This window comes from Benincasa hispida, chromosome 1 (genome assembly GCF_027475165.1).
Source record: "Benincasa hispida cultivar pf3 chromosome 1, pf3_genome.v1.1, whole genome shotgun sequence".
Classification (NCBI taxonomy): domain Eukaryota; kingdom Viridiplantae; phylum Streptophyta; class Magnoliopsida; order Cucurbitales; family Cucurbitaceae; genus Benincasa; species Benincasa hispida.
In genome coordinates this window covers 12,004,860-12,030,100 of record NC_143478.1, presented here as the reverse complement: position 1 = coordinate 12,030,100, position 25,241 = coordinate 12,004,860, and the positions used below count along the sequence as shown (strand labels likewise).

Below are 25,241 nucleotides of genomic sequence, written 5' to 3'. Positions count from 1 at the left end.
TTGAAGAATTCTTCCAAAGTGAAACTCCTCGTGGAAATCTATCATAGCAAGTAAACAAAACAACTAAGGAAAAACTTCTTAAATACCCAATCAAACTGGTAACAGTTGGCCTTAATCAAGCTGTCAAAAATCCTGTTTGTTTCACAGGTTTTTCCATTTAATATCCTTGTTTGTTTCATAGAATTTCAGTTTTTAAAACTCAAGATATTATTATCCAGTGAACTTCAAAACCCATCTGACATAGGTTTTTTATTACACTACAAAAGTGTGGGTTTTTATACGTGGGATATGACCAGTAAAAATATAGCTTAATTAATTTAATTAATAAATTAATATCAAATACTCATTATTATTAATTTTAATTTATTATTAAATATAAATATATTAATTAGACTTAATAAATTTCAACTAATATCTTTACGATTACTATTTTATGTTATCTTAACTATTTAATATAAATTATTATTATTATGATGATTATCAGTATTTTAATTAATTTATAACAATTGAATTATTTTTAGTAATTATTTTAAATGAATTAATTATGTTAATAAAGGTTTAATATAAAAGTATTCATTTATTTTTATTTTTATTGATTAAATAATGCTAAATTTATTTGATGACTACAATAATTAGTCTCTTGTATTTAATTAATGGTTTGTTTTCAAATATAGGAAAATGAACTAAAATATTTACAACTAATAACAAACTATCATATTCTATTTGTGATAGACCACGATAGACAACGATTGACTGCTATCCGTGTCTATCTGTGATTGTGATATTTTGCTATTAGTTATAAATATTTTTAGCAGTTTTGTCATTTAAAGTAATTTTCTTTATTTAATTTTGGTTTCTATATACAAAATTGGTAAATTGAATCCACATATTTAACTTCCAGACATTAATTATCTTGCATGTCTAAACACAGACATTTAAAATCTAGACAGTCAAATCCCAGATATTTAATATCTATACCCAAAAAATAATGTTTGCGATCCAAACGGGCCCGTAAAGTTTGTGTCCTAATTTTCTCAAAGAAGCAGGATGTGACTTAGCCAAGTATCATAATTATAAAGCCTTTAGCAGTATCATCTTTAGTGGAATCTACCGTTTCTTATCCAAAACTAAAACAACCTTTGGCTGGAAGTTAAACTGACAGGTTTTACTCGAATTAACGAATGATCTTTTCCCATAGGAGTTCGTGCATATGGGATTCTATTTAGTAATATCATAATGAGATGGACTTCTCGTAGATCCATCATAAGCTTCACAATTGACAATTCTCTTTCACCTCTAAAGGAGGTAGACATACAATTATTCAGTCAACACTTCCAAATACACCTTTTCTTTCTCGCATTACATCAATGAGAAGTTGTTTCTTGTTAAAAGGAAAATTCTTTTGTTTCTTTTTATCCACACATACCATAATCGGCTCTCATAAGAGGATATGAAGGCCTCACTGACCAAATTAGGAGGGACAAGATTAATGATGGAGGTCTGAGAAAAGCTTCTACCAAATTTCCATTGTGAAATGAACGGACACTTCATGAACAAATGCTTAACATTTTCCACATACAAATTGGAACGGCTACCCTGGCTTAGTTGGAAGAACAATTGGGATGTTTTTATTCAATATTCTCATTAGTATTCAGGCCATATTTTAGCAAAATCCAACAGAAACTTGAATTGTTATCAGGTAACAGCCCTTCCAGAAAAGCTTTGAAGTGAGATCCGTGGGGATAGTGTCTTCACATTGGAATAACACTGGAAAGGTCTTGCTAGAAAAGGAGGGAGAATGATAGACAGCTCTGGTGTGTTCTCTGTCAAATCAGCTACGGAAGTAAGTTTTGCTTCCGAAAAGAACAGTGATTGATGAAGACCTTTGCTTACAAATCTGGGATGGTCCTTCCCTAATAGAGTGAAATTCTTTTTGTGTACCATAGCGCAAACAATATCAACACGATGGACGTGGTTCAAAGAAGACTTCCCACTTTGCGTTGCTCCTCTAATATGTGGGTTATGTGTTGCAAAAGTGGAGGTTCTATCACCATTTGCTCCTGCATCGTGAATTTTCTGCTCAAGTGTGGAATTGCTTTATGAAGAGTTTTGGTCTTCATGGGTGCATGCTAGGCTCAATTTGTTTGTGGATGGAGGAAGCTCTTATGAGTTGGCCTAGGGGTTTTTGGAAGAATATTGTTAGAGTCATTCCGTGGCTCCTTTGGAAAGAATGAAACGCGAGGTTCTTCCTCGATAAGTCCTCTTCGCTTTATTCTTTTCGTGATCTGCTGCAGTTTACAACCTCTAGTTGGAGTGCTTAACCTCTGTTTTTGTAATCATTCCTGGGCAGGGGATGCCTTATCCCTGTATCCCTTAGGTTGTCTCGATGATGGTGTAGCCTAGAAGATAAAAGGAGAACTTTCTCTAAGAATCAAATCAAAGTCTTTATTATCAATTCAAAGTTATCAATACTAGAAGACAATTTCTCTATTTATAGAGAATTGTAAATCGAACTAATCCTAATCCTAATTAATCAAGGAAACTAATCCTAATCTTAATTAATAAAGGAAACTAATCCCAATCCTATTCAAACAAGGATTTGACCAAAATACTTTTATTTACCTTAATCCTACTACATCAGATGAGGCTTTGCTGTCTTAATAACATCTCTTGTTTCTCATCAGAAAAATATATATCAGAGCTGCTCCGCCATTTCTTAACCTGATAAATTCCTTCAGAAATGAAAAGAGCAAAAATCTTCCTATTCCATCTGGCTGCTGCTTCACCATTGCCTATCTGGAATTAGTGTTAGCAATTTTCTTTCTTTATTTATTTTTACTAACAAGAAACTTTTTATTGATTAGTGAAGTAATAGAAAATCTTTTAGTGGAGGGGTTTCCAATTTTCTACGGTCTGTCCGGAATTTGACTCTTCTACTGCGTGCATATTGAATCTTGTGTCTTTTCTCAGAAATAAATATTGTTGGTCTGCTTTTTCACACTTTATTTCTCAGTAAAGTTTCACAGATGGCTGTTATTATACAAATATTTTCTTGTGTTTGTATTTGATTCTGTGCAATGACAATTGCAGGTTAAGGAGCTGACTGAACAATTTCCAGCCACTATACCTTTGGCTTTGGTGCTAAAGAAATTTTTGGCAGATCGGAGTCTTGATCAGTCCTATTCTGGTGGCTTAAGTTCTTACTGTTTGGTAAGTTGTCCCAACCTCTAACTGTAGCATACTGTAATCAAAATACTCTGAGCTTTTGACGTGTTCAGTGATTCAGTGAAATATATTTTTTTAAAGATATGATTTCATTAAAGTGAAATGATTACGACAGAAAAGGGGAGATTGAGGAACATATCTTATTATTAATGTTATTATTTGATCAGAAACAGGGCATATTTAAGGAAAAAAAGGGCATAACCTTGGACTCAGGATAAAGAAAACCCTCACCAGGAGAATACTATTACAAGAAACATCTTCAATCTGAATTTATCAAAGAAAATTAAAGAACTGCTTTGAAGGGCATTCTAACAAGAGGCCGTATACTGTACAATATCACAAGAAAAGTGCTAAGGTTTCTCTATCTTGGAAGATCATTTGCAAAGCTTATATTTTGTTCAAAAAGGAAAAACAAAAAGAAAGCACTCTCTGCGCACTTTAAAAGCATTTTGTTTTTCAGCCACCAGCCAAGGAGGACTTCAAGGGATCCAAACATCTAAATTTTGAGGAAAGATTGTGGTGGCATAAAAAACTTGCATTATAAACGATCACCCTTTGGTAAATGGCAATCAAAAAGCAAATGATTAAGGGTTTCTTCTTGAAGACAAACAGCAGGGGAAATGAACCACCTGGGATTTTTCTTTTGAATCTTGTCGTGAGTGTTGAGGTGTTCATAGGCAACGAACCACATTATCATTATCATTATCATTTGTTTGGCAATGTTCTTCGGGATTTACTCTCTAGAGTCTAATTGACTAAAATATCTAACTTCAATAGGCAACTAACATCCAGGTTTTCCATAAGACAGTGGTGGTATTTGCAAGATTTCAGCAGAGAGGACCACTCTCTGTTAGCAATAGGACCCAAAACAAATGAACAAGATCCTTTTCTTCTTGAAGACAAACAGCAAGCATGATGGGGGATGAATCAGCTGGTATTTTTTTTTGGGGAACTTGTCACGAGTGATTAGGCTTCCATATGCAACAGACAACAATTTTTCTTTTTAGTTAATCTGTTCTAAACCTTCTTTGGGATTTACCCTCCCAAATCCGGATTGACTCGAAGCATCTTCAAATTAATTGAAATTGGGAGGAGGTTCATAGAAGTTATTCAACTTTGCAGTTCACCAACTTCTTTAGGGGTCAGACCACCCCATTTATGGAGGATCCAAGTCTCACCGCCTTTCTCCTATCTCAGATAAATTGTATTGATGAGATGTCTGGCACCTAGTTGGCACGTTGGCAGCCACTTTGATTTTAATTTTTCAGGACCACACCTGGAGATCGCTGCATTTTTAATTTTTTCCATCCGACTCTTCTGGGGCAAGCTGTTAGTTCTTTTTTGATTGCTTCGGAATGTCTTCTTAGCTCTCTTTGCTTGTATTACATTACTAGCATGTTTTGTAATTGATACAGCTCGAAGGCGTTACCTTTTCTATTAACAGATGGAATCTAGTGGTCATGCATTTAAAACTTTTTAGCAGCTTTGATATGGTGAAATGTATACAAATGGTCCTGTCATGAGTTACAAGAATCTAGTTCATTGTGTAATGAGAGTAGATAACCTGTAATGAGGTTTTTTGTGATGAGGTTTTTAAATTTCTCGCTGTAACTCTTTTACAGGTACTATTGATCATACGCTTTCTTCAGCATGAACATCATCTTGGCCGTCCTATCAACCAAGTAAATTCCCATTATCTTTTTGTAAGAGTTGATTTGAGAAGTGGACTAACTGCTTTGCAAACTTAATTGGATGATCTCCGAGAAATTCAATCTTCAATGCCGTGATATAAAATTTCATGTCTTTAATTAAATGCAGTGTATATGTTAAAATCCCGAGGTCTGTTTTAATTTTTTAACCATTGTTATTGGTGTTGCTTTCTCTCCCTGGGCAATGGTTATATCTAATGGTGTTTCTGAATTTGAACTTTTCCAAATTCAATGTTCATGCAGAACTTTGGGAGCCTTTTGATGGACTTCCTTTACTTCTTTGGGTAAGTTTGAATTATTTATTATTATCATTATTATTTCTTTTCAAAAAACTAATTTCACTAACATTTCCGCTGTAAAATGGAAAAGATAACTGAAGTTAAGTTTCTAATTTCAGTTCTTTTTGCACTGCAATAGTGGACTGCAACTTTAATGTATATATTTTAATGTAGAATCGTTTACTTTTAATTCAGGAATGTATTTGATCCTCGCCAAATGCGCATTTCAATACAGGGGAGTGGAGTCTATATAAAGAGGGAAAGGGGATATAGGTAATTTGTTAATTCCAAATTGGTTATCACATGGTTATTTTGACGCCATTTCTTAGTACTATCTATGGCGATGCCTATTTTTACTATTTTTGGGTTAGTTATAACTGTTAACCACGTTCCATTTTTGTATGTAGCATTGATCCTTTACATATTGATGATCCACTTTTCCCCATGAATAATGTTGGACGAAATTGTTTTCGTATTCATCAATGTATCAAGGTGAGGTGTCTGTCCTGGTAGCATTATTTACTTTGATGGCGTGGATAGGAAGTACTTTACGGCTTGATATGGTACACAATTTGTAAATCACTTCATGATGCAATCTTGATTGCTGGGAAAAAGAAAGAGTCATTATGTCCATGTAAAACCAAATATCTCTATTTCAATTTTGCCCTTTGAAGTTAAGATCACAAGAAGCTCATTCAGACACTATTCCTGACGTCTTTAACACAGTTATGATATGGTTGGTTTGGTCTTATCTTTTGGGATGCAACTACTTTCTTGTAGGTGGTCGACAATTCCTTTCGTGGACTTGTTTGTAAATTCTTTCATTTTTCTCAAAGCTTCATTTCTTTGAAAAAAGAAGTATACATAGATTTAACTTATATCAGATTCATGACTAACTATTTTTATTTTTATGGTTCATTTATTTGAAAAAAGAAGTGTACAAAGTTTTATTTACTTACTATTTTTTTCCCCTCTATAACTGTATTTTTTATGGTTGTTCCTATAAAAAATATTTAACTGTGGTTATAACTCTCCCTCTCTCTCGAGTTCTCTAATTATTCAAAATTTTTGTTTGTAGGCCTTTTCTGAAGCTTATTCTATTATGGAGAGTGTGCTGATATCCCTTCATGATGGTGACACGAGTTCGGATGCAGCTAATAGGGTGCTGCAGAAAATAATTCCTAGCATTGATTTATCATAAGGGCTTGATCTATTACCTTTATGTGCATGGAGGTATTTAAGCTACTCAGTTTATATTATTATTATTATTATTTTCTTTAAAATGAAAAACTACGAAGTCTATGAAAGGTTTAATTGGTTGGAACTCAATGTCAATGCTTTTGAAGTGTTGATGTGTAGTCAAATGTTTTATCTAATACTGACAGTACCCAAAGGTTAGTGTTATTTCCAATGGTCATGGTTCACATTGCTTTCTCCATTTCACTTTTTCCTTATCATTCAAAGGAACGAACACAGAGTTATAAAAAGAAAGCAATTGCTTGTCAACCCCATTTTAGCAAGGGAAGTTGACTTTGAAGAGAACTTATTGGAGGAGTCGAATGACCAAACCACCTTATCTTGACCCTCAAATCGAGGAAATAAGGCCAAATTAAGGAGTTTTCTCTTAAGCTTGTCTTAAGAATTAAGGCTTTTTGTTCAATAGTAGTCTTAATATTTAAGAAGTTATAGGAGTCCAGAGATATAGTTTTAGAAAAAGAATGGAAAAAATGCTCTCCCCTCCCACCTCTCTCCCCTTTCCTCCTTCATCCCTCCTAGCCTCCTCCCTCGCTTCTACTGAAACTTTTCCGGTCATTTAGGCTTGTTGGAGATTTTTTAAAATAAAAAAAAAAATAGAAACAATTGCTTTCATTCAGGAAAAAATGAAAGAATACACAAGTGTACAAAAAACCAAGCCCACAAAATACCCCCCTACAGAAAGGATTTCCAACTAAGTAAGATATTGCGTAGGGAATAATTACAAAAGTCTTTGTTACCGAAGGCCAAAGAGAAATATGAAACCTCACTAGGGTCTCGCTCCACCACGGAACACTCGGTTGTTCCTCCCCTCCTCCAAAGATCCCACAATAAAGCACACACTCTAGCAAAGCAAAGAAAGCGATATTTTTCTTTGAAAGGCGGATGAAGGAGGAACTCCTCGATTATCGACCGAACACCTATCTGACAAGTAATAGTATAATTGAACTCCTGAAAGAAGTCATTCCACACAGATTTTGCAAACTGACACTCCCAAAGTAGGTGATCCAAGTTTTCCTCCGCCTTCCGATAAAAGATTCAACAAAAAAGGTCCCATTAACGAAGGCATAACTTTCTTAGGAATCTTAATCCTCCATAAAGTGTTAAAGACCAACTCAACAATGGGAGAGGGATCCTATAACAACCTAAAGAACGACTTACAAGAGAATCCCTCTGGAGGGAAGGCTTGTTGGAATGATGTGGAGGCATTCCCACCCTCCTCCTCCCACCTTCACCATTGATAGGAAGACCTTTTCTTTAGAAATGTCTCATGGAATTAGGATCACTGAAGCATCTAGGGAAAATTCTTTACTCTCTTTCTTAAGAAGTAATCCCTAGCTTGGTTACACTCCAACTTTTCTTCCTTGATTGAAGCCCCATTGAACTAGAAAATTTTCAACAAGTCTCGTTTGGTTGAATATGATGTTTGGGTGGTAAACATCTCAAATTGGAAAGGCCATGTTGTAGAGATAACCAAGCTTGGTGTTAATGGAGGTTTAAATAAACTTATCTTGCTCGGTGGAACCAACAGAAGCGGCTGGAAAGGTTTCTTTGCTCTTCTTAAGGATCCACACGCACCACCTACCTTCAAACCACATAACAACCCTAGTACCACAACTCTTTCTTACAAAGATGCTCTCCACAAACAAAAGGTGACTTGTGATTGGTTGATTGGCCCACCTTGTCCTACAGACTTTGCCACACTCCCTTCACCCGCTTCCCAATCTTGAGTTTGCTGCATTCTACCCATACAAATTCATCATCTTAAGACAAAACTTCACCGACGATTGGTATGAGATTCTTCGGGCTCTTCAACTAAATAAATTCATTTTAACTGTTGAAAACAAAGAACAAGGCATGAGTTTATGCAACATTAGAGACTGGTATAAGGTTGGCAATTTCAAAGTGAAGTTTGAACATGCTCTTCTTCTTCTGAAAGTATTTCCGTCCACATTTATCCATCTTTTTAAGCTCTTCATACCTTTTTAGTAAATTATTGAAGACAGGCGTTTTGAATTTCTCATGCATCTAGCCACCTTTTGCTTATTCTTTTATCCACTAGACCATTAAAGCTTAGGAGCAAGTTGTCATTCTCATCCTACTCACTGATATGGCCAGTTGAGAAGATTCTGCTTTGATGTTTTATTTCTAGAGATGTTTTTGATTAAGCATCAAGCCAGTCAGTTTGATTTGGCTTCATTTTCAAGCTTCATTCGCAGTCAAAAGCTCTAAGACCTTTGAGTTACAAATTTTGCCCTCTGCTGGAAGTCTCTTCGGTTGGAAGGATCTTTTGTCTCCTGAAATTTTGAAGTGGTGTTAGAATCTCAGTTTCTGAAGTCTTGGCCTCTCTTTGTCATTTTGCGTTGCCCTTATTGTTCTTGTATTGTTCTATGTATCTTCTACCTTACTTATTATTGTTTCCTTGTATTAGTTTCTTTTTATTTCTTCAATGAAAAGTTTTGTTTCTGTTTTTTAAAAAAAAAAAAAAAAAAATCCTTGCTTATCATTGTTTCCTTGTATTTTGAGCATCAATTTCTTATGCTCTCTTTCCAAGTCATTTGGAAGTTTTCTATTCAAGGTGTATGCTTTAATTGGAATTATCGTTCTTAATCTGTGTTTTTCAAGTTGTATTGTTATGCTTTTATAGTAATCAATACAAAGAGGAAAGCATATGAAGTTCTTTATTTTCATAAATGGGAGAGAGAGAACAGTAAAAGGAATTAGGCAGACCTTTAAGGTAAGGTGACCTCTTTATCCAAAGTGGTAACTGATATCTCACTGATGACTCTAGCGGCTGGCCCATCAAGAGGGCCTTCTTCACCGTCCCTTCTTACTTCTTTTAGTTGGTGATGTATTAAGTAGTCTTATTGAGAATGACATTTGAAAAGGATTGTATTGGGAGCTTTAAAATCTCTCTGTATCGAACCTTTTTCTCTTGCAAGCCTTTTGGTAGAACAGTATAATTCTCAAAGATCTTTTGGACAGTGTTAAGTATGTGATGACAATTACAACGTAAAGTAAAGCAGCTTGCAGGGGTCAAGAAATGAGATTTCAATAAATAAAGTAGGGTTGAGAAATATTTCTACTAACATTTCCCAAGCAATGCATAAGCCACACGTTCATGCAAATTACTCATAAATTATAAACTTCACCTCCAGTGCTTTGAGCCGCAATACCCTATCTCTAGGATGTATGCGATGAATATTTCATGTAGAAGATTAACTTTATTTCTAAAGCTACGTCTCTTGTTTAATGAGTTCTAAAATCCCTTACTTTTTCAAGCAGTGATTAATTCTATCGAGAGCAATCTCTCGATTTGATCTAAAACAGTTTATGAAGCATACACGAAACAAAATGAACGCTTATATATTACTTAGTAACATGTTAGTTTTATCCTTCCCAACCCATTATGAATTTAGCTACTCATGCTAGATGGAAGAATATAATGGCAATGATATTGATAACGAGAGTTTTTCAATCTCAATAGAATAATACAAATGCTAATGATGAGAAGAATGAAATAAAAGACAAGGGTGGAGAGTGTCAAGTCGCGGGCTGCAATTTTCATTGTATACATCCTAGTTGCTTTAGTTTTTTCAGTTTTATAAGTGTATTTTAATTAATATTCAAGTTATAGTTTGCATCGGTTTCAGAAAAAATTATCCTATATTGCATTCATGAACAATTTGCATTTGTTTTCAGTTGATGCTCGGACTTGATTGCAGAACATATGCTTCAAGGATGGCCTTTTCTTTTCCCCTAACCAGACATCAAGACAAGAATGTGCTCGAACTCAGTAAAGCCCATCATAGCATGAAAATCATCGGATATGATGGTAAATTTTTAAACTTTTTTTTTTTTTTGACATACAAGCACGTTTCATATTACTTGGTATTTCACCATTGTTTTAAGTTGGCTGCCAAGCTGCATGCAGTAAATAGTCAGAGTTGCAGTGCCAATCTATTATTATGTTATTCTAAGTTTGAATTGTGCCAGTGCCAATCTATTATTATGTTATTCTAAGTTTGAATTGTGCCAGAAACTAATTTTTCATGGCCACCACACATTGTAAGTATACTCAATAGTTTTAGAGAGAATAATAATCTTATTCAATTAATCAGGCTAAATATACATATATATAGATAACTAAGAAACCCTGATCAAGGAGATATAAAATTACAATAAAGGACAACTAATTATAATTACAAAATAAATACATATCATAACACTCCTCCTCAAGCTGGAGCAAATTTGTCAATCATGCTCAGTTTATTGCATAGATAGCTTATTCTTGCTCAATTTATTGCTTTAGTAAGGATATCTCCCAATTGTTCTCCAGTCTCCACATATCCTGTAGATATCAACCTTTGTATTTTCTCGCGAATAAAATGACAGTCCACTTCAATATGTTTAGTTTGTTCATGAAATGCTGGGTTGGATGCAATATAGAGAGTAGCTTGATTATCACACCATAGTCTAGCTGGCACAGTAACACTGAAGCCCATTTTTGACAAAAGTTGATTTATCTACACTATTTCACACATAGATTGTACCATAGCTCTATATTCTGACTTGGCACTCAAACGGGAAACTACATTCTGTTTCTTACTTTTTCACGACACCAAGTTTCCTCCTACAAAAACACAATATCCAGAAGTTGATCTCCTATCTTCTCGAGATCCAGTCCAATCGGCATCTGAAAAACATTCAACCCTTGTATGACCATGATCTTCTCACGTCCAGGTGTAGCTTTTAGATAACATAGAATTTTCAACTGCAACCCAATGATCCACAGTCGAGGAAGACATAAACTGACTCACAATACTCACAGAATAAGCAGTGTCATGTCGTGTCACTGTTAAATTGTTCAACTTTCTAACTAATCTTCTATATCTCTTAGGATCTTTAAACAATTCTCCATCCTTAGCAAGTTGCAAATTTGGTATCATAGGAACACTACATGGTTTAACACCTAGTTTACCTATCTCAAACAATAAATCAAGTACGTATTTCCGTTGGGATAGGTAAATACCTTTCTTACTTCTCATTACTTCAATACCCAAGAAATACTTCAATGGCCCCAAATCATTGGTATGAAATTGACCCTGGAGAAAAGTCTTAAGAGAAGATATACCTGATACATCATTTCCAGTGATAATGATATTATCAACATGTACAATTAGCAAAGTAATTCCATTGTCAGATTGTCGATAGAATACAGAATGATCAGACGTACTTTTCTTCGTACCAAAACATTTGAGTGCTTGACTAAACTTACCAAACCATGCACGAGGACTTTGTTTTAGTCCATACAAAGATTTTCGAAGCTGACATACTTTATCATTCTCCCCTTGAGCAACAAACCTAAGTGATTGCTCCATATAGACTTCCTCTTGAAGATCACCATGAAGAAAAGCATTTTTAATGTCAAGTTGATGCAAACGCCAATTGTGAATAGCAACTATTGATATAAATAGTCGAATGGAAGTTAATTTAGCAACAGGAGAAAATGTGTCCGAATAATCAGTCCCATAAATTTAGGCATAACCTTTGGCAACAAGACAAGTTTTCAACCAAGCCACTGTTCCATCGGGATTAACCTTTATAGCGAACACCTATTTACACCCAATAGCCTTCTTTCCAGTTGGACGCGAAACAAGATCCCAAGTACCATTATCATCCAAAGCAGTCATCTCCTCAATCATTGCACTACGCTACTCGGGATGAGATAAAGCTTCATTGACAGAGTTAGAGATAGGTGGAATCAAAAGATGTAATAAAGGAATAAGTGGGAGAAAATAACTAGTTATACGAAACAAATGAAGAAATAGGGTAAGTAGACTCGAAGAAGCTAGTGATGGAGGACATAGGTCTGAAGGTGGTTGTGGAGGACGCCTGGAGTAGATTCGAGTAACTGGAGGGTCAGAAGGAAGAGACACAGAGGAAGGTGAAGGAGAAGATGTAATCTCATAGAAAAAAAAATCTCATCTTTCCTCTGACACGGACTCAACGGTGATGGACTAAAGGGTATATCTTCGAAGAATGTAACATTAGGAGATATGAAATTTCTGTTCAAAGTAGGACAATAACAATGATAACCCTTTTGAACACGCAAATAGCCTAAGAAAATGCATTTCAAAGATTTCGGATCTAATTTGGTATGATTTGGACGAATATCTCGAACAAAACAAGCACAACCAAAGATCTTAGGAGCAACTGGAAACAAAGATTTCGTAGGAAAAAGAGTACAATAAGAAATCTCTCTATTTAGGACAGAGGAAGGCATTTTATTAATCAAGAAGCAAGCAGTAGACACAGCATTTGAAAGGAAAAATGCTTTAGAACATGCATTTGAAAGGATAAGGCGCGGGCTGTTTCAAGGAGGTGTCTATTCTTTCTTTCAGCAACTCCATTTTGAGATGGAGTATCTGTGCAAAAGGATTGATGAATGATGCCATGATCACATAAGTAAGATCCAAGTACATGAGAAAAATATTCACCAACATTATCAGTACGCTAGGTTTTGATAGAGACATTAAATTGATTTCGAATTTCAGCAAGAAAAGCACAAAAATGAGACAATAACTCAGAACGATTTTTCATTAAATATAACCAAGACACCAGAATAATCGTCAACAAAAGTAACAAAATAACGAAAACCTGTTTGAGACACAACTGGACAAGATCCAATATAATAATGAACTAATTCAAATGGAGCGTTGGCTCGTTTATGGACTCTAGGACTAGAACTAAGACGATGAAATTTAGAAAACTGACACGAATCACAATTCAAAGACGACAAAGAACGAAATTCAAGATAAATTTTCTTCAACATGGACAAAGAAGGATGACCCAGACGATAGTGAACTGTAAACGGGGATGTAATGCTAGAGCAAGCTACAACTTTTGGTATCTGGTGGTAAAAAATGTAAAGGCTCCCCGACTCATGTCCTCTACCAATAATCTTCTTCATCAGACGATCCTGAAACAAGCTATAACCAGGAGAAAACAAGACACAACAATTAAGGTCGTGTGTAAACTGGCTAATAGAAATCAAATTAAAAGGAAACTGAGGCAAATGTAATACAGAGGACAAAGAAAGAGATGGGGTGAGAGGAATGGTGTCGGATACAAGAACAGAGGAGGTGGATCCATCTGCCAAAGTGGCAGATGGGGATGGGACAGGGGGACAAAGGTGTAGAAAATAAGTTAGAATTACCTGTCTATGAGCGTGGCACCTGAGTCTATGACCCACTTGGTAGATGATGTAAGGAGGCATTTTGAATTACCTGTCTTAGCAATGGTGGTAGTAGGGTTCGATGAAGAACATGCCTGCAAGGATTCTTGAAATTTAGCAAAATCGTCAACAGAGATGGTAATAGATTTTTCGGCCATATCACTGGTGGAAGCTACTGAGCATGTTGAGATCGTTGAGCCTTGTACAACAATTTTCGACAATCACGTTTCAGATGACTTGGCTTATGACAATAGTGATAAACAATCTCCTAAGAATCTGATTTTCGATTATCATAACTAGGCTTCTGAAAATTGTCGGTCATTCCTGGAGTAATCCGAGAGTTATTATTCTTGCTTAAAAGAGTACTACTAGGATGAGAAATAGACGAACCAGATTGAGAGCTCTCAATACGAAGAACATGACTGAAGACCTCCTTTAACAATGGAATCTTAGAATCAGAAAGAATCTGTGTTTTAGCCATTCCAAATTCAGGTGAAAGTCCATTCAGAAATATCATAACAGCCATCTTTTCTCGTTGGGATTGTTGAACTTTGACATCTAGGCTAAAAAGTAACAATAAGGCAAGTTCAATAGCTGTCTTTTTAAGCCCCATAAATAGCTTGTAACAGATTCTGCTTTCTGTTCGGCTCGAAAGAATTGCATAAAACTTCAAACATTTGATGGACATGTTCTTTTCCCAAGTACAAAAATTCTAAGAACTCTAAGAGTTCCTTAACAGAATTACATTGATTTACCAAATCAACAGCCTGACTTTCAATTGAATTCTTAATCTGAAGATAAAGTCGAACGTCATACGAAGCCAAGCCTTTTTCATATCATCTTGTGGTAGATTCTCAGTCACATGATCATCCATATCACTACTAAGTAAATAAAAATGAATAGTGCGATGCCAATCATAGTAATTAGCTCCATTCAACTTATGTTCTACTATCTTTGATGCTAAAGGAATTACATCGGATACAACCATAGGCTCCATCTCATCCATTATGAACCAACACACGATCCCACAAGGGAATTAAACAAATTAGAATCAAAAGCAAGGTAAATCAAAGAGCAAAACAGTCCCAAATGAGAGCAAAACAGTCACAAACCTTAGGAACAAAAGGGTATTTTCCAAACCGCCTTACACTCGAGTAGATGTTGGTAGAACTAAAGGCACAGATGGATTGGAAAGGCTAACCCGAGACGAACCCAACTGACGGAAGCAAAGAAGACGTCCTCACGCACTCCCACGTGCCGACACGTGGCGACGGAGCGATCCGAATTGGTGGTGCGTGTGACTCACATGCGGATGTTTCGGTGAATGGCGACGGTAAACTGAGTCGGACGGCAGCAACGCTCCTCTTGAGGTGGGCGGTGTCATCAAATGACCAATAGAAGTGATAGACCCAAATTCAAATCCTAACTCACAAAGCCTTCAAAGAATATTCTAAACCCCAAAACAAAGAATGACTCTGATACCATGTACTCTGTACTTTTGGAGAATGAATTTCTTATCATTTAGTTAGATAAAAGGTACATATATATAGGAGAATGAGAAACCCTGATCTAGGATATACAAAATTACAATAAAGGACGACTATAATTTAAATATATCTTATAACATGTGGATCGATGACTTTTTGCAAAAATGCAATTTCTACAGTGAAGAGAAGAATAATCCATATTCTTTTAACAAATTTGGAAACATGTGTTTAAGATAGTGAAAATAGGGATGTCCTAATTTACGATGTCAAAGTATGATTTGTTCATGATCCGAAAGAGAACTAATACTACTAAGGCCTTGAGTTATTTTATTACTTAAAAAAACCTCGATCAAAGTAGTAGAGACCATCAAGCATCCTAGTACCCCCAATTTGCTGTCCTAACTCCTGATGTTGAAAGATACAATGAGAATCAAAGAAAATAACATGATAGTTAGAATCTCGACAAAGTTCATTAATAGATAACATGTTACATGCTAGTTTAGGAACATGGAGAACGGACTGCAAAGAAAGAGTATCAATCAATTTAATGGTTCATTTTCCCACAGTAGAAAAGAAATTGCCATCGGCAATTTTAATTTTTTAATTTTTATGAGAAATAGAGTACAAATCAAAAAGGTGAGATAAACCAGTCATGTGATCAGTGGCTTTTGGATCAATGATCTAAGGGGATGAACTATTGCTAGAAAAGGCTGGAAGATAGTTACCTACATGTGCCAAGGAAACACAAAGATTATGAGATGAAAAAATGGTTTGCGACAGTGTAAGAGTTTTGATGAATTTGTTCTATAATGAGGTAACTTAAGTAAGCAACCAACAACTTGAAATTAGAATAGAATAATTCACTCACACTAGAAAAAACTTTGAATTGAACCACAAATGTGAATAGAACCAAACCAGACTTGAACCAAATTGAGGCAAACCGGATGAACTGACCAGACCAAACCAGTTTAAAATAAACCAGAAATTAACCAGCTATAATTGAGGCAGACCAAACCAGCTATAATTGAACCAAGCCAACTTGATCTAACCGAATCAGAGCAATCACCCGTTTTAAATTGCCAATTGATCTACGAGCACATATCTCTCTAAGCCCGAAAACTATGATTAGAGACGCAAAACAATCGAATGGGCATACACCCTTCAAGCGATTGGCGACCGACGATGAATGCGACAACGTTCGGCGGAGCGATGGCCGGTACGATGGCTGTCAGTGACTCGGCAGTGGCTAGGATGGCTTTTGACGATGAACCCACGAGAGAAAGGACAAACAACCACGACTAAATCGGTCGTGAACACACTCAAATCGGCTTAAAGGAATAGAAGCTGCCTAACATGGAGAAAGTGTCGAAAGTAGATTTCCATTTTAGGATGACAGCTAGGGTTTCGACCTGGTTGCCAGCAGTGCCTAGGGTTTCTAAAGGTTGGTTTTCTTTTTCCTTCTGCTCTGATACCAAGTAGAAATTAGAAGAGAATAGTGTAAGTTATTCTTCTTTGTTATGAATCAAATACAAGGTCTTCTTATATAGAAGAAAGACGATCAACCAATAAAGAAAAAAAGTATTACAGAATATTACAAACATAAATGATAAATGTATACATAATAACCATCTAATATTACAAGAGAAAAGAAAGAAAATCAAACAATAACCAAGCCTTGGTTAACGATGGTTCGAAGGTAGAAGCTGAAATCTGCGTTCTAAAGATGAGAAGAAACCTAAAGGATGCTCAAATTGAAGAATGATCTAACCTAATGCCTTCCTTACTGAATCCTTGCTGGAAGCTTGATAGCAACGGATTCTTCTCTACTAAATTCTTAATGGCATCGGCTTGAAAAGTGAATTTTAACATTCTATACAAATCTATATGGAATATGGAGTGACCACCCCAAAAAGATGAAGTTCTATTAGTGATGTAGTTTATTTGGTTGTTAATTACTTTTCTTATTTTTTTTATTTTTTACCGCTGGTTTATGTTTTACTGTGAGGGTCTATTTGTTTTAGTTGGAAGGCTGTTTTGTTTTAGGTATATTTTGTTCGTGGTTTTTCTCCCATATAAAGGACGCCATTTGTTGAAAGGAACTCATTGAATAATATTGATTTCTCTGCAATATTTGGTTTACACCACCGAGTCATTAACACCTTTGAATAGCTTCAATGCAGATGTCTAATATGTCCATTTCCCCACAATGGCGTTTGCTGTGCAAGAAGAGTGCAGAGTCACAGAGCCATATTTTCCTCTCTTGTAGCTTTGCAAACTTGTTTTGTAAGGAAAATCTTTCATCCTGAAGATGGGCTATACAGTTCTACCAAATGACCTAGGGATCTTCCTTTATCTTTGATGGGTCAACCTTTTAAAACGAAAAAGAAGATTGTTTGGATACTCTTCATCAAAGTGTTTTTATGGGCTACATCAATTGAAGGAGATCAAAAGCATCTTAGGAAGTACTTATGAATTGTAGGATAATGTGTGTCCCATGGAATCTTATCTTATCATTCAATTAGGACCTATGTAATGATGGGTTTGTTCACTTGTCAACTAGGTCGAAGTGCTGCTCCATGTCAGTAGGGTATGTGCTAAATTCTGTGGCTTTCTCCGAGATTACCATTAATTTTTTTAGTCTCCATGGTCCACTATTTCATAGTAACTTCCTATATAATGTTCAGTTATGTGATCATCATTTGGGTCCCCACTTCGAATTCTTTAGTGGGAATTCATTTGGATCAAACTTTCAAGATGCCTGTAAAATTTACACTTTCAAAGGAGAGAATACTAGAACCCTCTTGTGTGCAATTTTTGTTTTACTGAAAAAGATCATTAAGAACTTATGCTTGTCTGATCATACGTAGGATCAAACCTAGCTACTCTGGAGGACCTAAGAAGTGGTGAGGGTTCGTCCACTTGCTTACTTGGCAGTAAGTTTATGTCTGCGACAATTGAGGTACAAACAAAGTTCTATTACTTCAAGATTGAGCACGTGTTTATCATTTATTTAGATTTTTTTGGCAGAGTTCATTTTCGTTCTAACTGTTTAATGTCATTCAGTTGGCAATCATCATTTGGTCCCCGCTAAAGTCTTTTCTTTGATCGTGGTTGTCATCTCAATGAGGAGATGATGGTTATCCCTTTACCGTGGGTAAGGAAACTCATCCTTTCTTACTTGTTGAGATCCAAAACAGTTTATTGACATATCTTTTGTTTTCGTTTTGTCAAATTTGTCTCCATTTAGGATCATTTCCGATTCTTTATTACATTTGTACTTTGTACCAAGCAATCGTAAGTTCTCATAATTTTGCAGTTCTGATGCATGTACATACCAACAATATTAAAATCTTGAGGCTTGTATTAATTTTTTAAATCGGTGTTGTTTTCTCTCCTTGGGCATATCTAATGGAGGTTATGAATTTAAACTTTCCCTAATTCAATGTCCCTGCAGAACTTTGGGAACCTTTTGATGGACTTCCTTTACTTCTTTGGGTAAGTTTGACTTTATTTGTTATTATCATTATTATTTCTTAAAAAAAAAGAAAAAACAGATATCACTATCTTCAACTCTATTGTTGAGGGCAATTGAAATAAGGCAAGTTAGGAAGATGTAAGGCTCCAGGTCTGGATGAATTTACGATGGAATTTACTCTTAGATTTTGGAATGTATTCATTTTCTTGTACCGAAAAAGTAGAAAGCGTGGATGGTGAAGGAATCGACTAGTTGACTGGTGAAGGAATCGACTAGTTGACCTCATCACTTATAAAATTCTTGCCAAAATATTATGGGAAATACTGAGATATTGTGTCATACTAATTCTTCTAATTAAAATGAAGTTTCTTCTAATGAAAATGCATTCAATGAGAAAAGACAAATTTTAGTCAACTTTAGTGGAAAATGTAGCTAAAATGAAGCTACAGAAGATTATAGAGTAGGAAATAAGAAAGGGTGGATCTTCGAACTAAACTCAGAAAATACATACAATGGAGTGGACTTGGAGTCTTTGTGATGTAAGAAGATGGAGCTAATTGGGTAATTGGGTAAAAGTCTTGGTTAATTCACTTTTTACCCCACTTCTATTAAAACTCTTTGAATAGGAGTCAATTCCCTCATGTATGAACAACTAATGAATAATATTTCTTTTTAAAAAATTCTTCCAAATTCGTGGTCTACATCAAATTGGTTATGTCTTGGACTTTTTTCATAACATTTTTGTTTAAGATGTAGGAGGTTGGTTTGACCCTACTCTGTTGAATGAGTTTATTTTATTTCTTGATTGATTCATTTTTTTTAAACTCGAGAATGAGTTTTCTCTTTGGAGGGGTAGAATGATGTAAGAAGAGTGGGCCTAATTGGGTAATTGGGTAAAAGTCTAGGTTAATTCCCTTTTTACCTCATTTGTATGAAAACTCTATAAATAGGAGTCGTTCCCTCATGTATGAACAACTAATGAATAATATTTCTACTCTAAGAATTCTCCAAAATTCGTAGTCTGCATCACTTTGGGAGAAATTATGGAGGGAAAAGGGTTTGGTAACAAATGTGTTTTGGTGGTGGCATATGAAGTGTAGAAATTGGAGGAATAGAAATATTAATCTCCTTTTTCTTATTGAATATGTGCAGATTAGGTCTTCTTATATAGAAGGAAGATCTTTTACAAATATAGAAAGAAAAAATGTGAATCCTGTGCCTTGTTTTTCCTACTTAAGTATGCTGATTAATATGTTAAGAATGGTTAACTTATGTTAAGTATTACTGATGTAGGGAAAAGGCTTGAGAATGGTAAGGGATGAAGAAAATATTCGAAGTGTTGAAGTATAGGGCTCTCGGGTAAAGGAAGCGTGTGTGCCTTGTAGGAAGAAGAATGTGGCTAAGTATGGGCCATACGTTGGGGCTAAGTAGGCTTGATGACCAAGGTGGGTGTGCGGCAACCATATGCATCTAACAAGGTTAGGAGGGGCGTAAGACATGAGTTGAGGCAAGGCTCTGTAGAGGCAAGGTCTAAGTGTGCATTGGCTAAGTGATGACTAAGAATGAAGCCATGTGACGGCCACTAGTCTAGGCGTTGGCATGAGGAGGCATTGAAGCATGCGCTGAGGTTAGAGAGGTGCGTGCCTCAAGTGCTGATGGAGCAAGCACATGCATTGGTCGAGCTGGGCATGCAATCAAGTGAGCCATGCACGGATGGGAGGTGAAGGAAAAGTCATGCGTTGGTGAGCTAGTGAAAGATTTTAGCTTAATCACTCACCTTGGTGGGCCAGCTGTCGAGGTTAGGGAAATTAATCCCACTTAGTGGGCTAGCTGACACCTTAAGCTTGATTTGAGGCATGCATCCTTAACTATAAAAAGAAAGAAGTAGAAGAAGCTCTCGGTTTGGCCTTTTGACTCGTGCGAAGTGGGAAGTTCTTGAGCTGATTTGAAGTTCGAAGTGTGTGAATGATGACTTTGGGCTGCCAGAAGCAATTTCCCAAGAAACTGAGTTGAAATCGGAAGTTTCCCCAAGTAGTTCAAGCTCTCGAGTGATCGTTAGCAAGGTGTGAAGTTTGAAGGTTTCTGGGCTGATAAGGAGGAATTTGAAGCTCAAATTTTAAGGTAAGAGAATGAAGACATTTATAAACAAGTTTGTAGAAGGAGGAATCTGAAGCTCAAATTGTGGAATCGAGTAGCGAGTATAGCAAGTATTTAACAGTTACCTATTTTCCTAAATGCTCACTTTTTGTATTGTTTTTCTTGAATGATGGATAAATATATATTCTTACGTTATGGTGGTATATGGGATGACACATAAGAATGCTATACTAGAGGCCGTTTGAAGGGTTTGCTAGTTCCAAGTATATTGACATACAATGAGCTGGTAAATCTTGTATATGATATCATGCAAGTTAGTTCGACAGAGTTCAAGATTATAATGAGGGTGAAATATAAGATGGATATCGATTCTCCTCCAGTATGCTTAATGGACGATGCTGATGTTAAATTTCTCCTCTCAGAGTACGATCGTACTAGACTGCAAGTATTTGTAAGTCTTGAGGAAATCGAAAAAATTCATCGCGGGAAAATTTGATTACCCAGAGAAATCAGACCAACCCATGTGTGAAGGTGATGTAAATGAGCATGATGTTTGTCCGTTGGTTGTCTCACTGGAAAACGAAAACATTGATGTTAATATAGCGAATGTATTGCATCCGAATGTGACAATAAAAGATGTTGGGACATGTGTAAATGAGAATGCGATGATAGAAGAGGAAGAGGTTAGGAATGAGTCCCGCGATGAATTTTTCGATTTCCTCAAGACTTACAAATACTTGCAGTCTAGTACGATCGTACTCTGAGAGGAGAAATTTAACATCAGCATCGTCCATTAAGCATACTGGAGGAGAATCGATATCCCTCTTATATTTCACCCTCATTATAATCTTGAACTCTGTCGAACTAACTTGCATGATATCATATACAAGATTTACCAGCTCATTGTACGTCAATGTGCTTGGAACTAGCACACCCTTTAAATGGCCTCCAGTATAGCATTCTTTTATGTTGTCCCACATACCACCATAACGTAAGAATATATACTTATCCATCCTTCAAGAAAAACAATACAAAAAATGAGCATTTAGGAAAATAGGTAATTGTTAAATACTCGATGTTCGGTATTCTCAACTCGATGCTTATTGTTTTATAGCTCTCTCCCCTCATCTTCACTCCACTGAGAGCTACTTGCATGTATCAGTACACACTCACTCGTTCTCTTCACTACGTTTGTATGTCTCCCAAATCGTCAGAAAAGTTAAAAAAAAAAAATGAGCAGGAAAAAGCACATTTACTTATTTGAGGTGAGACAATATAGTGAAATGATCTCAATGCCTTTATAACTTGATCTTCGTCAAGAAAATTAGGTTTTATGAAGGGAAAGTGATCCCGACTTTATCTTTTGTGTTTTAGTTTTGTTTGTTCTTAGTTAATTAAAAAAAATTACTTCACATCTCAGGAAATCGATTTGAAATTCACCATGTATATGGTCAGAAAATTTCCCAATTTGTGCATATTCGTATATAAGCATTAACTACAAAACAGGTTCCGTATCGAGTGGCATGGATAATTCAAAATAATTGAGTATAAAGTAAATTGAGCATCGAGTATGACGTTAATATGATCGAGTATACACGTATCGATTGCAGTCGTATCGAGTGACCATGAAGCTAGGTATTGAGTGACCGTACATCGAGAAACATGTGATGAGCCATCAAGGATCGAGTAAATTCATATTGACAGGTGCGAGGGGTGCATCTCAGGGGCGAATTGGTAAAATCGCATGCTTATGATGCAAGTAGAAGGCCACTTTCCATTACTTTCTCTCCAGGAGGCCATTTTTCATTTGGGCCTCCCAAATGAAGTCATCCGTACAAAAAACCCAAGAATCCTCCTGTTTCTGAACCTCCATTTTGTCACATTTGGGGACATTTCTCATACAGCTGTTTTTTTATATAAAGAAAACTATCCTGATTGTTACAAGCCAGCTTAACAGGATTGCCAAAATATTGGCTGGTCATTAAACTTCTTCCTCTATCTGTTAATGTGGGGATTAAAACGAACCTCTTTCATAATTTCTACAATCTTTGGTCCTATTGGGTTCTGCTTTTGTATTGTATACGGGAAACATCCCTTTTGGTATATTCCTATTGTACTCTTTGGATAATCATTCGTCGACGAAATTATTTCTGATCCAAAAAAACATTTCTACAATCTTTAGGTGAGGCTAACCCCAGAATTTGCTATCATGTGCACCAGATATGAAAACCAAATTGGAATTCTAATTTAATTGTGCTTTCTTTTATTTCTAGTTGGTCATTTTCCGGGAATCTTTGTTAGTGTTACCCTTTACTGGAGTCTTTTCAATGTTTTACAACTTACTGTTAAAAGTTTAAACTATCCAGCAGGGTTTGAACTTGGGAGCTTTTTTCTATCAGGCAGGCAAGCCAATGTATACATCCTAGTTGCTTTTTGTTTGGTCAGTTTTATAGGTGTATATTAGTTCATGTTCAAATTATAGTTGGCATCTGTTTCAGAAAAAAATGATCCTATATTGCATTCGTTAACAATTTGCATCTGTTTTCAGTTGAAGCTGGGACTTGATTGCCAATATGTGCCTCAAAGATGGGCTTTTCTTTTTCATGGAACATACATTGAAACAAGAATACCCTCGAACTCAGACCCATTATAGCATGAAAATCGTTCGATCTTATGGTAAATTGAATTTTTTTTTTGACATCAATTATGTTTCGTGTTATTTGGTATCTCACCATTGTTTTAAGCTGGATGCCAAGCTGCATGCAGTAAATAGTTGGTTACGGTGCCAATGTATTATTATGCTATTCTAATTTTGTATTTGTTCCTTTTTCTTTAATATTTAATTTTTTTGGGGAAGATGTTGAAATTTGAGTCCGAGACTAATCTTTTATGCCCACCACACACTTTAAGAACCCTTATAATGCTCATTGACATTTTATTTGCTCTACTACAGATATTTTTGCTGAACGAGTTCAAAGATATTTCGGGAATGGTTTTCACACATCTTTTTGCCATACTCCTAGTTGAATTGTGGGGTTATTGCTATGGTTTTTCCAAGACTTTTATGGTCGTACACTTGCCCCGATGTTACAATCCCACTTGGAATAGTTCACAAGTTGCTTGGGACTTGGGGTCTTCACCAAAATCTATGATTTGGAGGTCTAAATGGTCCAGTCTTACCCACCTTTCGCCTATCATTTTAAGGTCCATGAACAACTCTTGGATATGGCCTCCTGACCCACTAAAGTTACAATTAAAAGTCTCATGGGCAATGTCACCCATGAATTAGTCGTAGTCCGAACAATTTTTATTTGGTGATTTGGATGGATGATTACCCGAAGAGAAATAACATTTTTCCTATGTGATATCAGTCTTGTTGAACTTTGTAAAATTACTATAGGCCGTTGATACAAAGGAGAATGCCACAGTTCACCCTGTCCTCCATGTTGTGTGATGTGTTTTTCTAACTCAGTATCCTAGCCATCTCTTTGTACAATGCCCTTTTACTTTTTTGGTATTCGTCGTACATTTCCCTTTTCTGGTATTTGTGTGATGTTTTTTTCTAATTCAGAACATCATTTCCATCTTTTTGTACATTGCCCTTTTGCTTCTCAAACAGCGCTTGAAGCTTATGCTTGGCCCATGGTTTTGGTGAACGACGTATCCACTATTCTGGCTTAAGTTATTTGTGGTTCACCCTTTCCATGGTGTGGGCAAAATTTTCTGACTGGCTATAAACCAGGTTTTCTTCTAGCATCTCTGGTGCGAGAGGAATGGAAGAATAATTCAGAGAAATTTTCTCAACCTTTGATAACCTTTTATAATTGATAATTTTATTAAAAGCTTTGTAGTTTGGTTGTAGAAGCCCTCCAAATTCTTCTCTTGTAGAAATAGTGGAACTAGGTCGAATCAATCAAATTAGTTTTTAACAGTTGAATCAAATTTTGTAAACATGAAAAAAGGGTTTTTGAGTTGTAATCACAACTAAAATTAAACTGAGTAAATGGACGAGTGTAAAAATTAACAAGCTTCCAATTTCTTATCCACGTGTAATTTCAATCACAGATTTACCTAGAGCAAACAACTTTTCAATTGCTCGGTAAAGCCATGTGTATATTCTCCTATTTTATTTTATTTTAACAAATTATTTAAATCAAATCCTTATCATCTAATTAGCTGAGGTAGGAACGTCATGGATAATGAGAATGACCGATCAAAGATCAAAGTAATCGATAGCTGCAACTAATCAACTATCTCTTCGAGGATTGTTTAGATTATTGTTTATGAAGTAGTTCTCTCAATAAAATTTGCCATCAGTATGAGACCTTGTAAAAATGGCATCCATCTTAAAAACACGGGGACTTGTTCAGAAGTCAAAGGTGAGTCAACCTTGACTATAACAGTCGTGAAGGGTTTTCAATGAGTAATGGGAATTTAACAATATATTGAAAGGGGAAGAGCGAGCTAACAATGCAACTA

The 25,241-nt window shown here is 35.8% G+C and overlaps 1 protein-coding gene across 29 annotated transcripts in view; it reads left to right on the top strand.

The window, feature by feature from the left end:
* Positions 1 to 24,197, top strand: part of MEE44 (Nucleotidyltransferase family protein) — a 45,193-nt gene extending 20,996 nt beyond the window's left edge. For 2 of the 29 annotated variants that reach the window (XM_090316178.1, XM_039028753.2), the window contains exons 10-23: positions 3,091 to 3,210; positions 4,848 to 4,907; positions 5,178 to 5,218; positions 5,408 to 5,485; positions 5,620 to 5,704; positions 6,291 to 6,445; positions 10,169 to 10,301; positions 17,371 to 17,777; positions 18,058 to 18,149; positions 18,254 to 18,344; positions 18,645 to 18,685; positions 23,129 to 23,175; positions 23,311 to 23,438; positions 23,716 to 24,197. In XM_090316178.1, the coding sequence (XP_090172304.1) occupies positions 3,091 to 3,210; positions 4,848 to 4,907; positions 5,178 to 5,218; positions 5,408 to 5,485; positions 5,620 to 5,704; positions 6,291 to 6,413 (507 nt within the window). In that variant the 3' untranslated portion in view covers positions 6,414 to 6,445; positions 10,169 to 10,301; positions 17,371 to 17,777; ... (4 more) ...; positions 23,311 to 23,438; positions 23,716 to 24,197. Of the gene's footprint in view, positions 1 to 1,699; positions 1,853 to 1,946; positions 2,086 to 3,090; positions 3,211 to 4,847; positions 4,908 to 5,177; positions 5,219 to 5,407; positions 5,486 to 5,619; positions 5,705 to 6,290; positions 6,446 to 10,168; positions 10,302 to 17,359; positions 17,778 to 17,874; positions 18,150 to 18,253; positions 18,345 to 18,437; positions 18,485 to 18,644; positions 18,686 to 23,128; positions 23,216 to 23,310; positions 23,439 to 23,715 lie in introns of those variants that run through there. The other 27 variants (XM_039028627.2, XM_090316176.1, XM_039028657.2 and 24 more) reach the window with 26 other exon arrangements.
* The last annotated feature ends 1,044 nt before the right edge of the window (positions 24,198 to 25,241 follow it).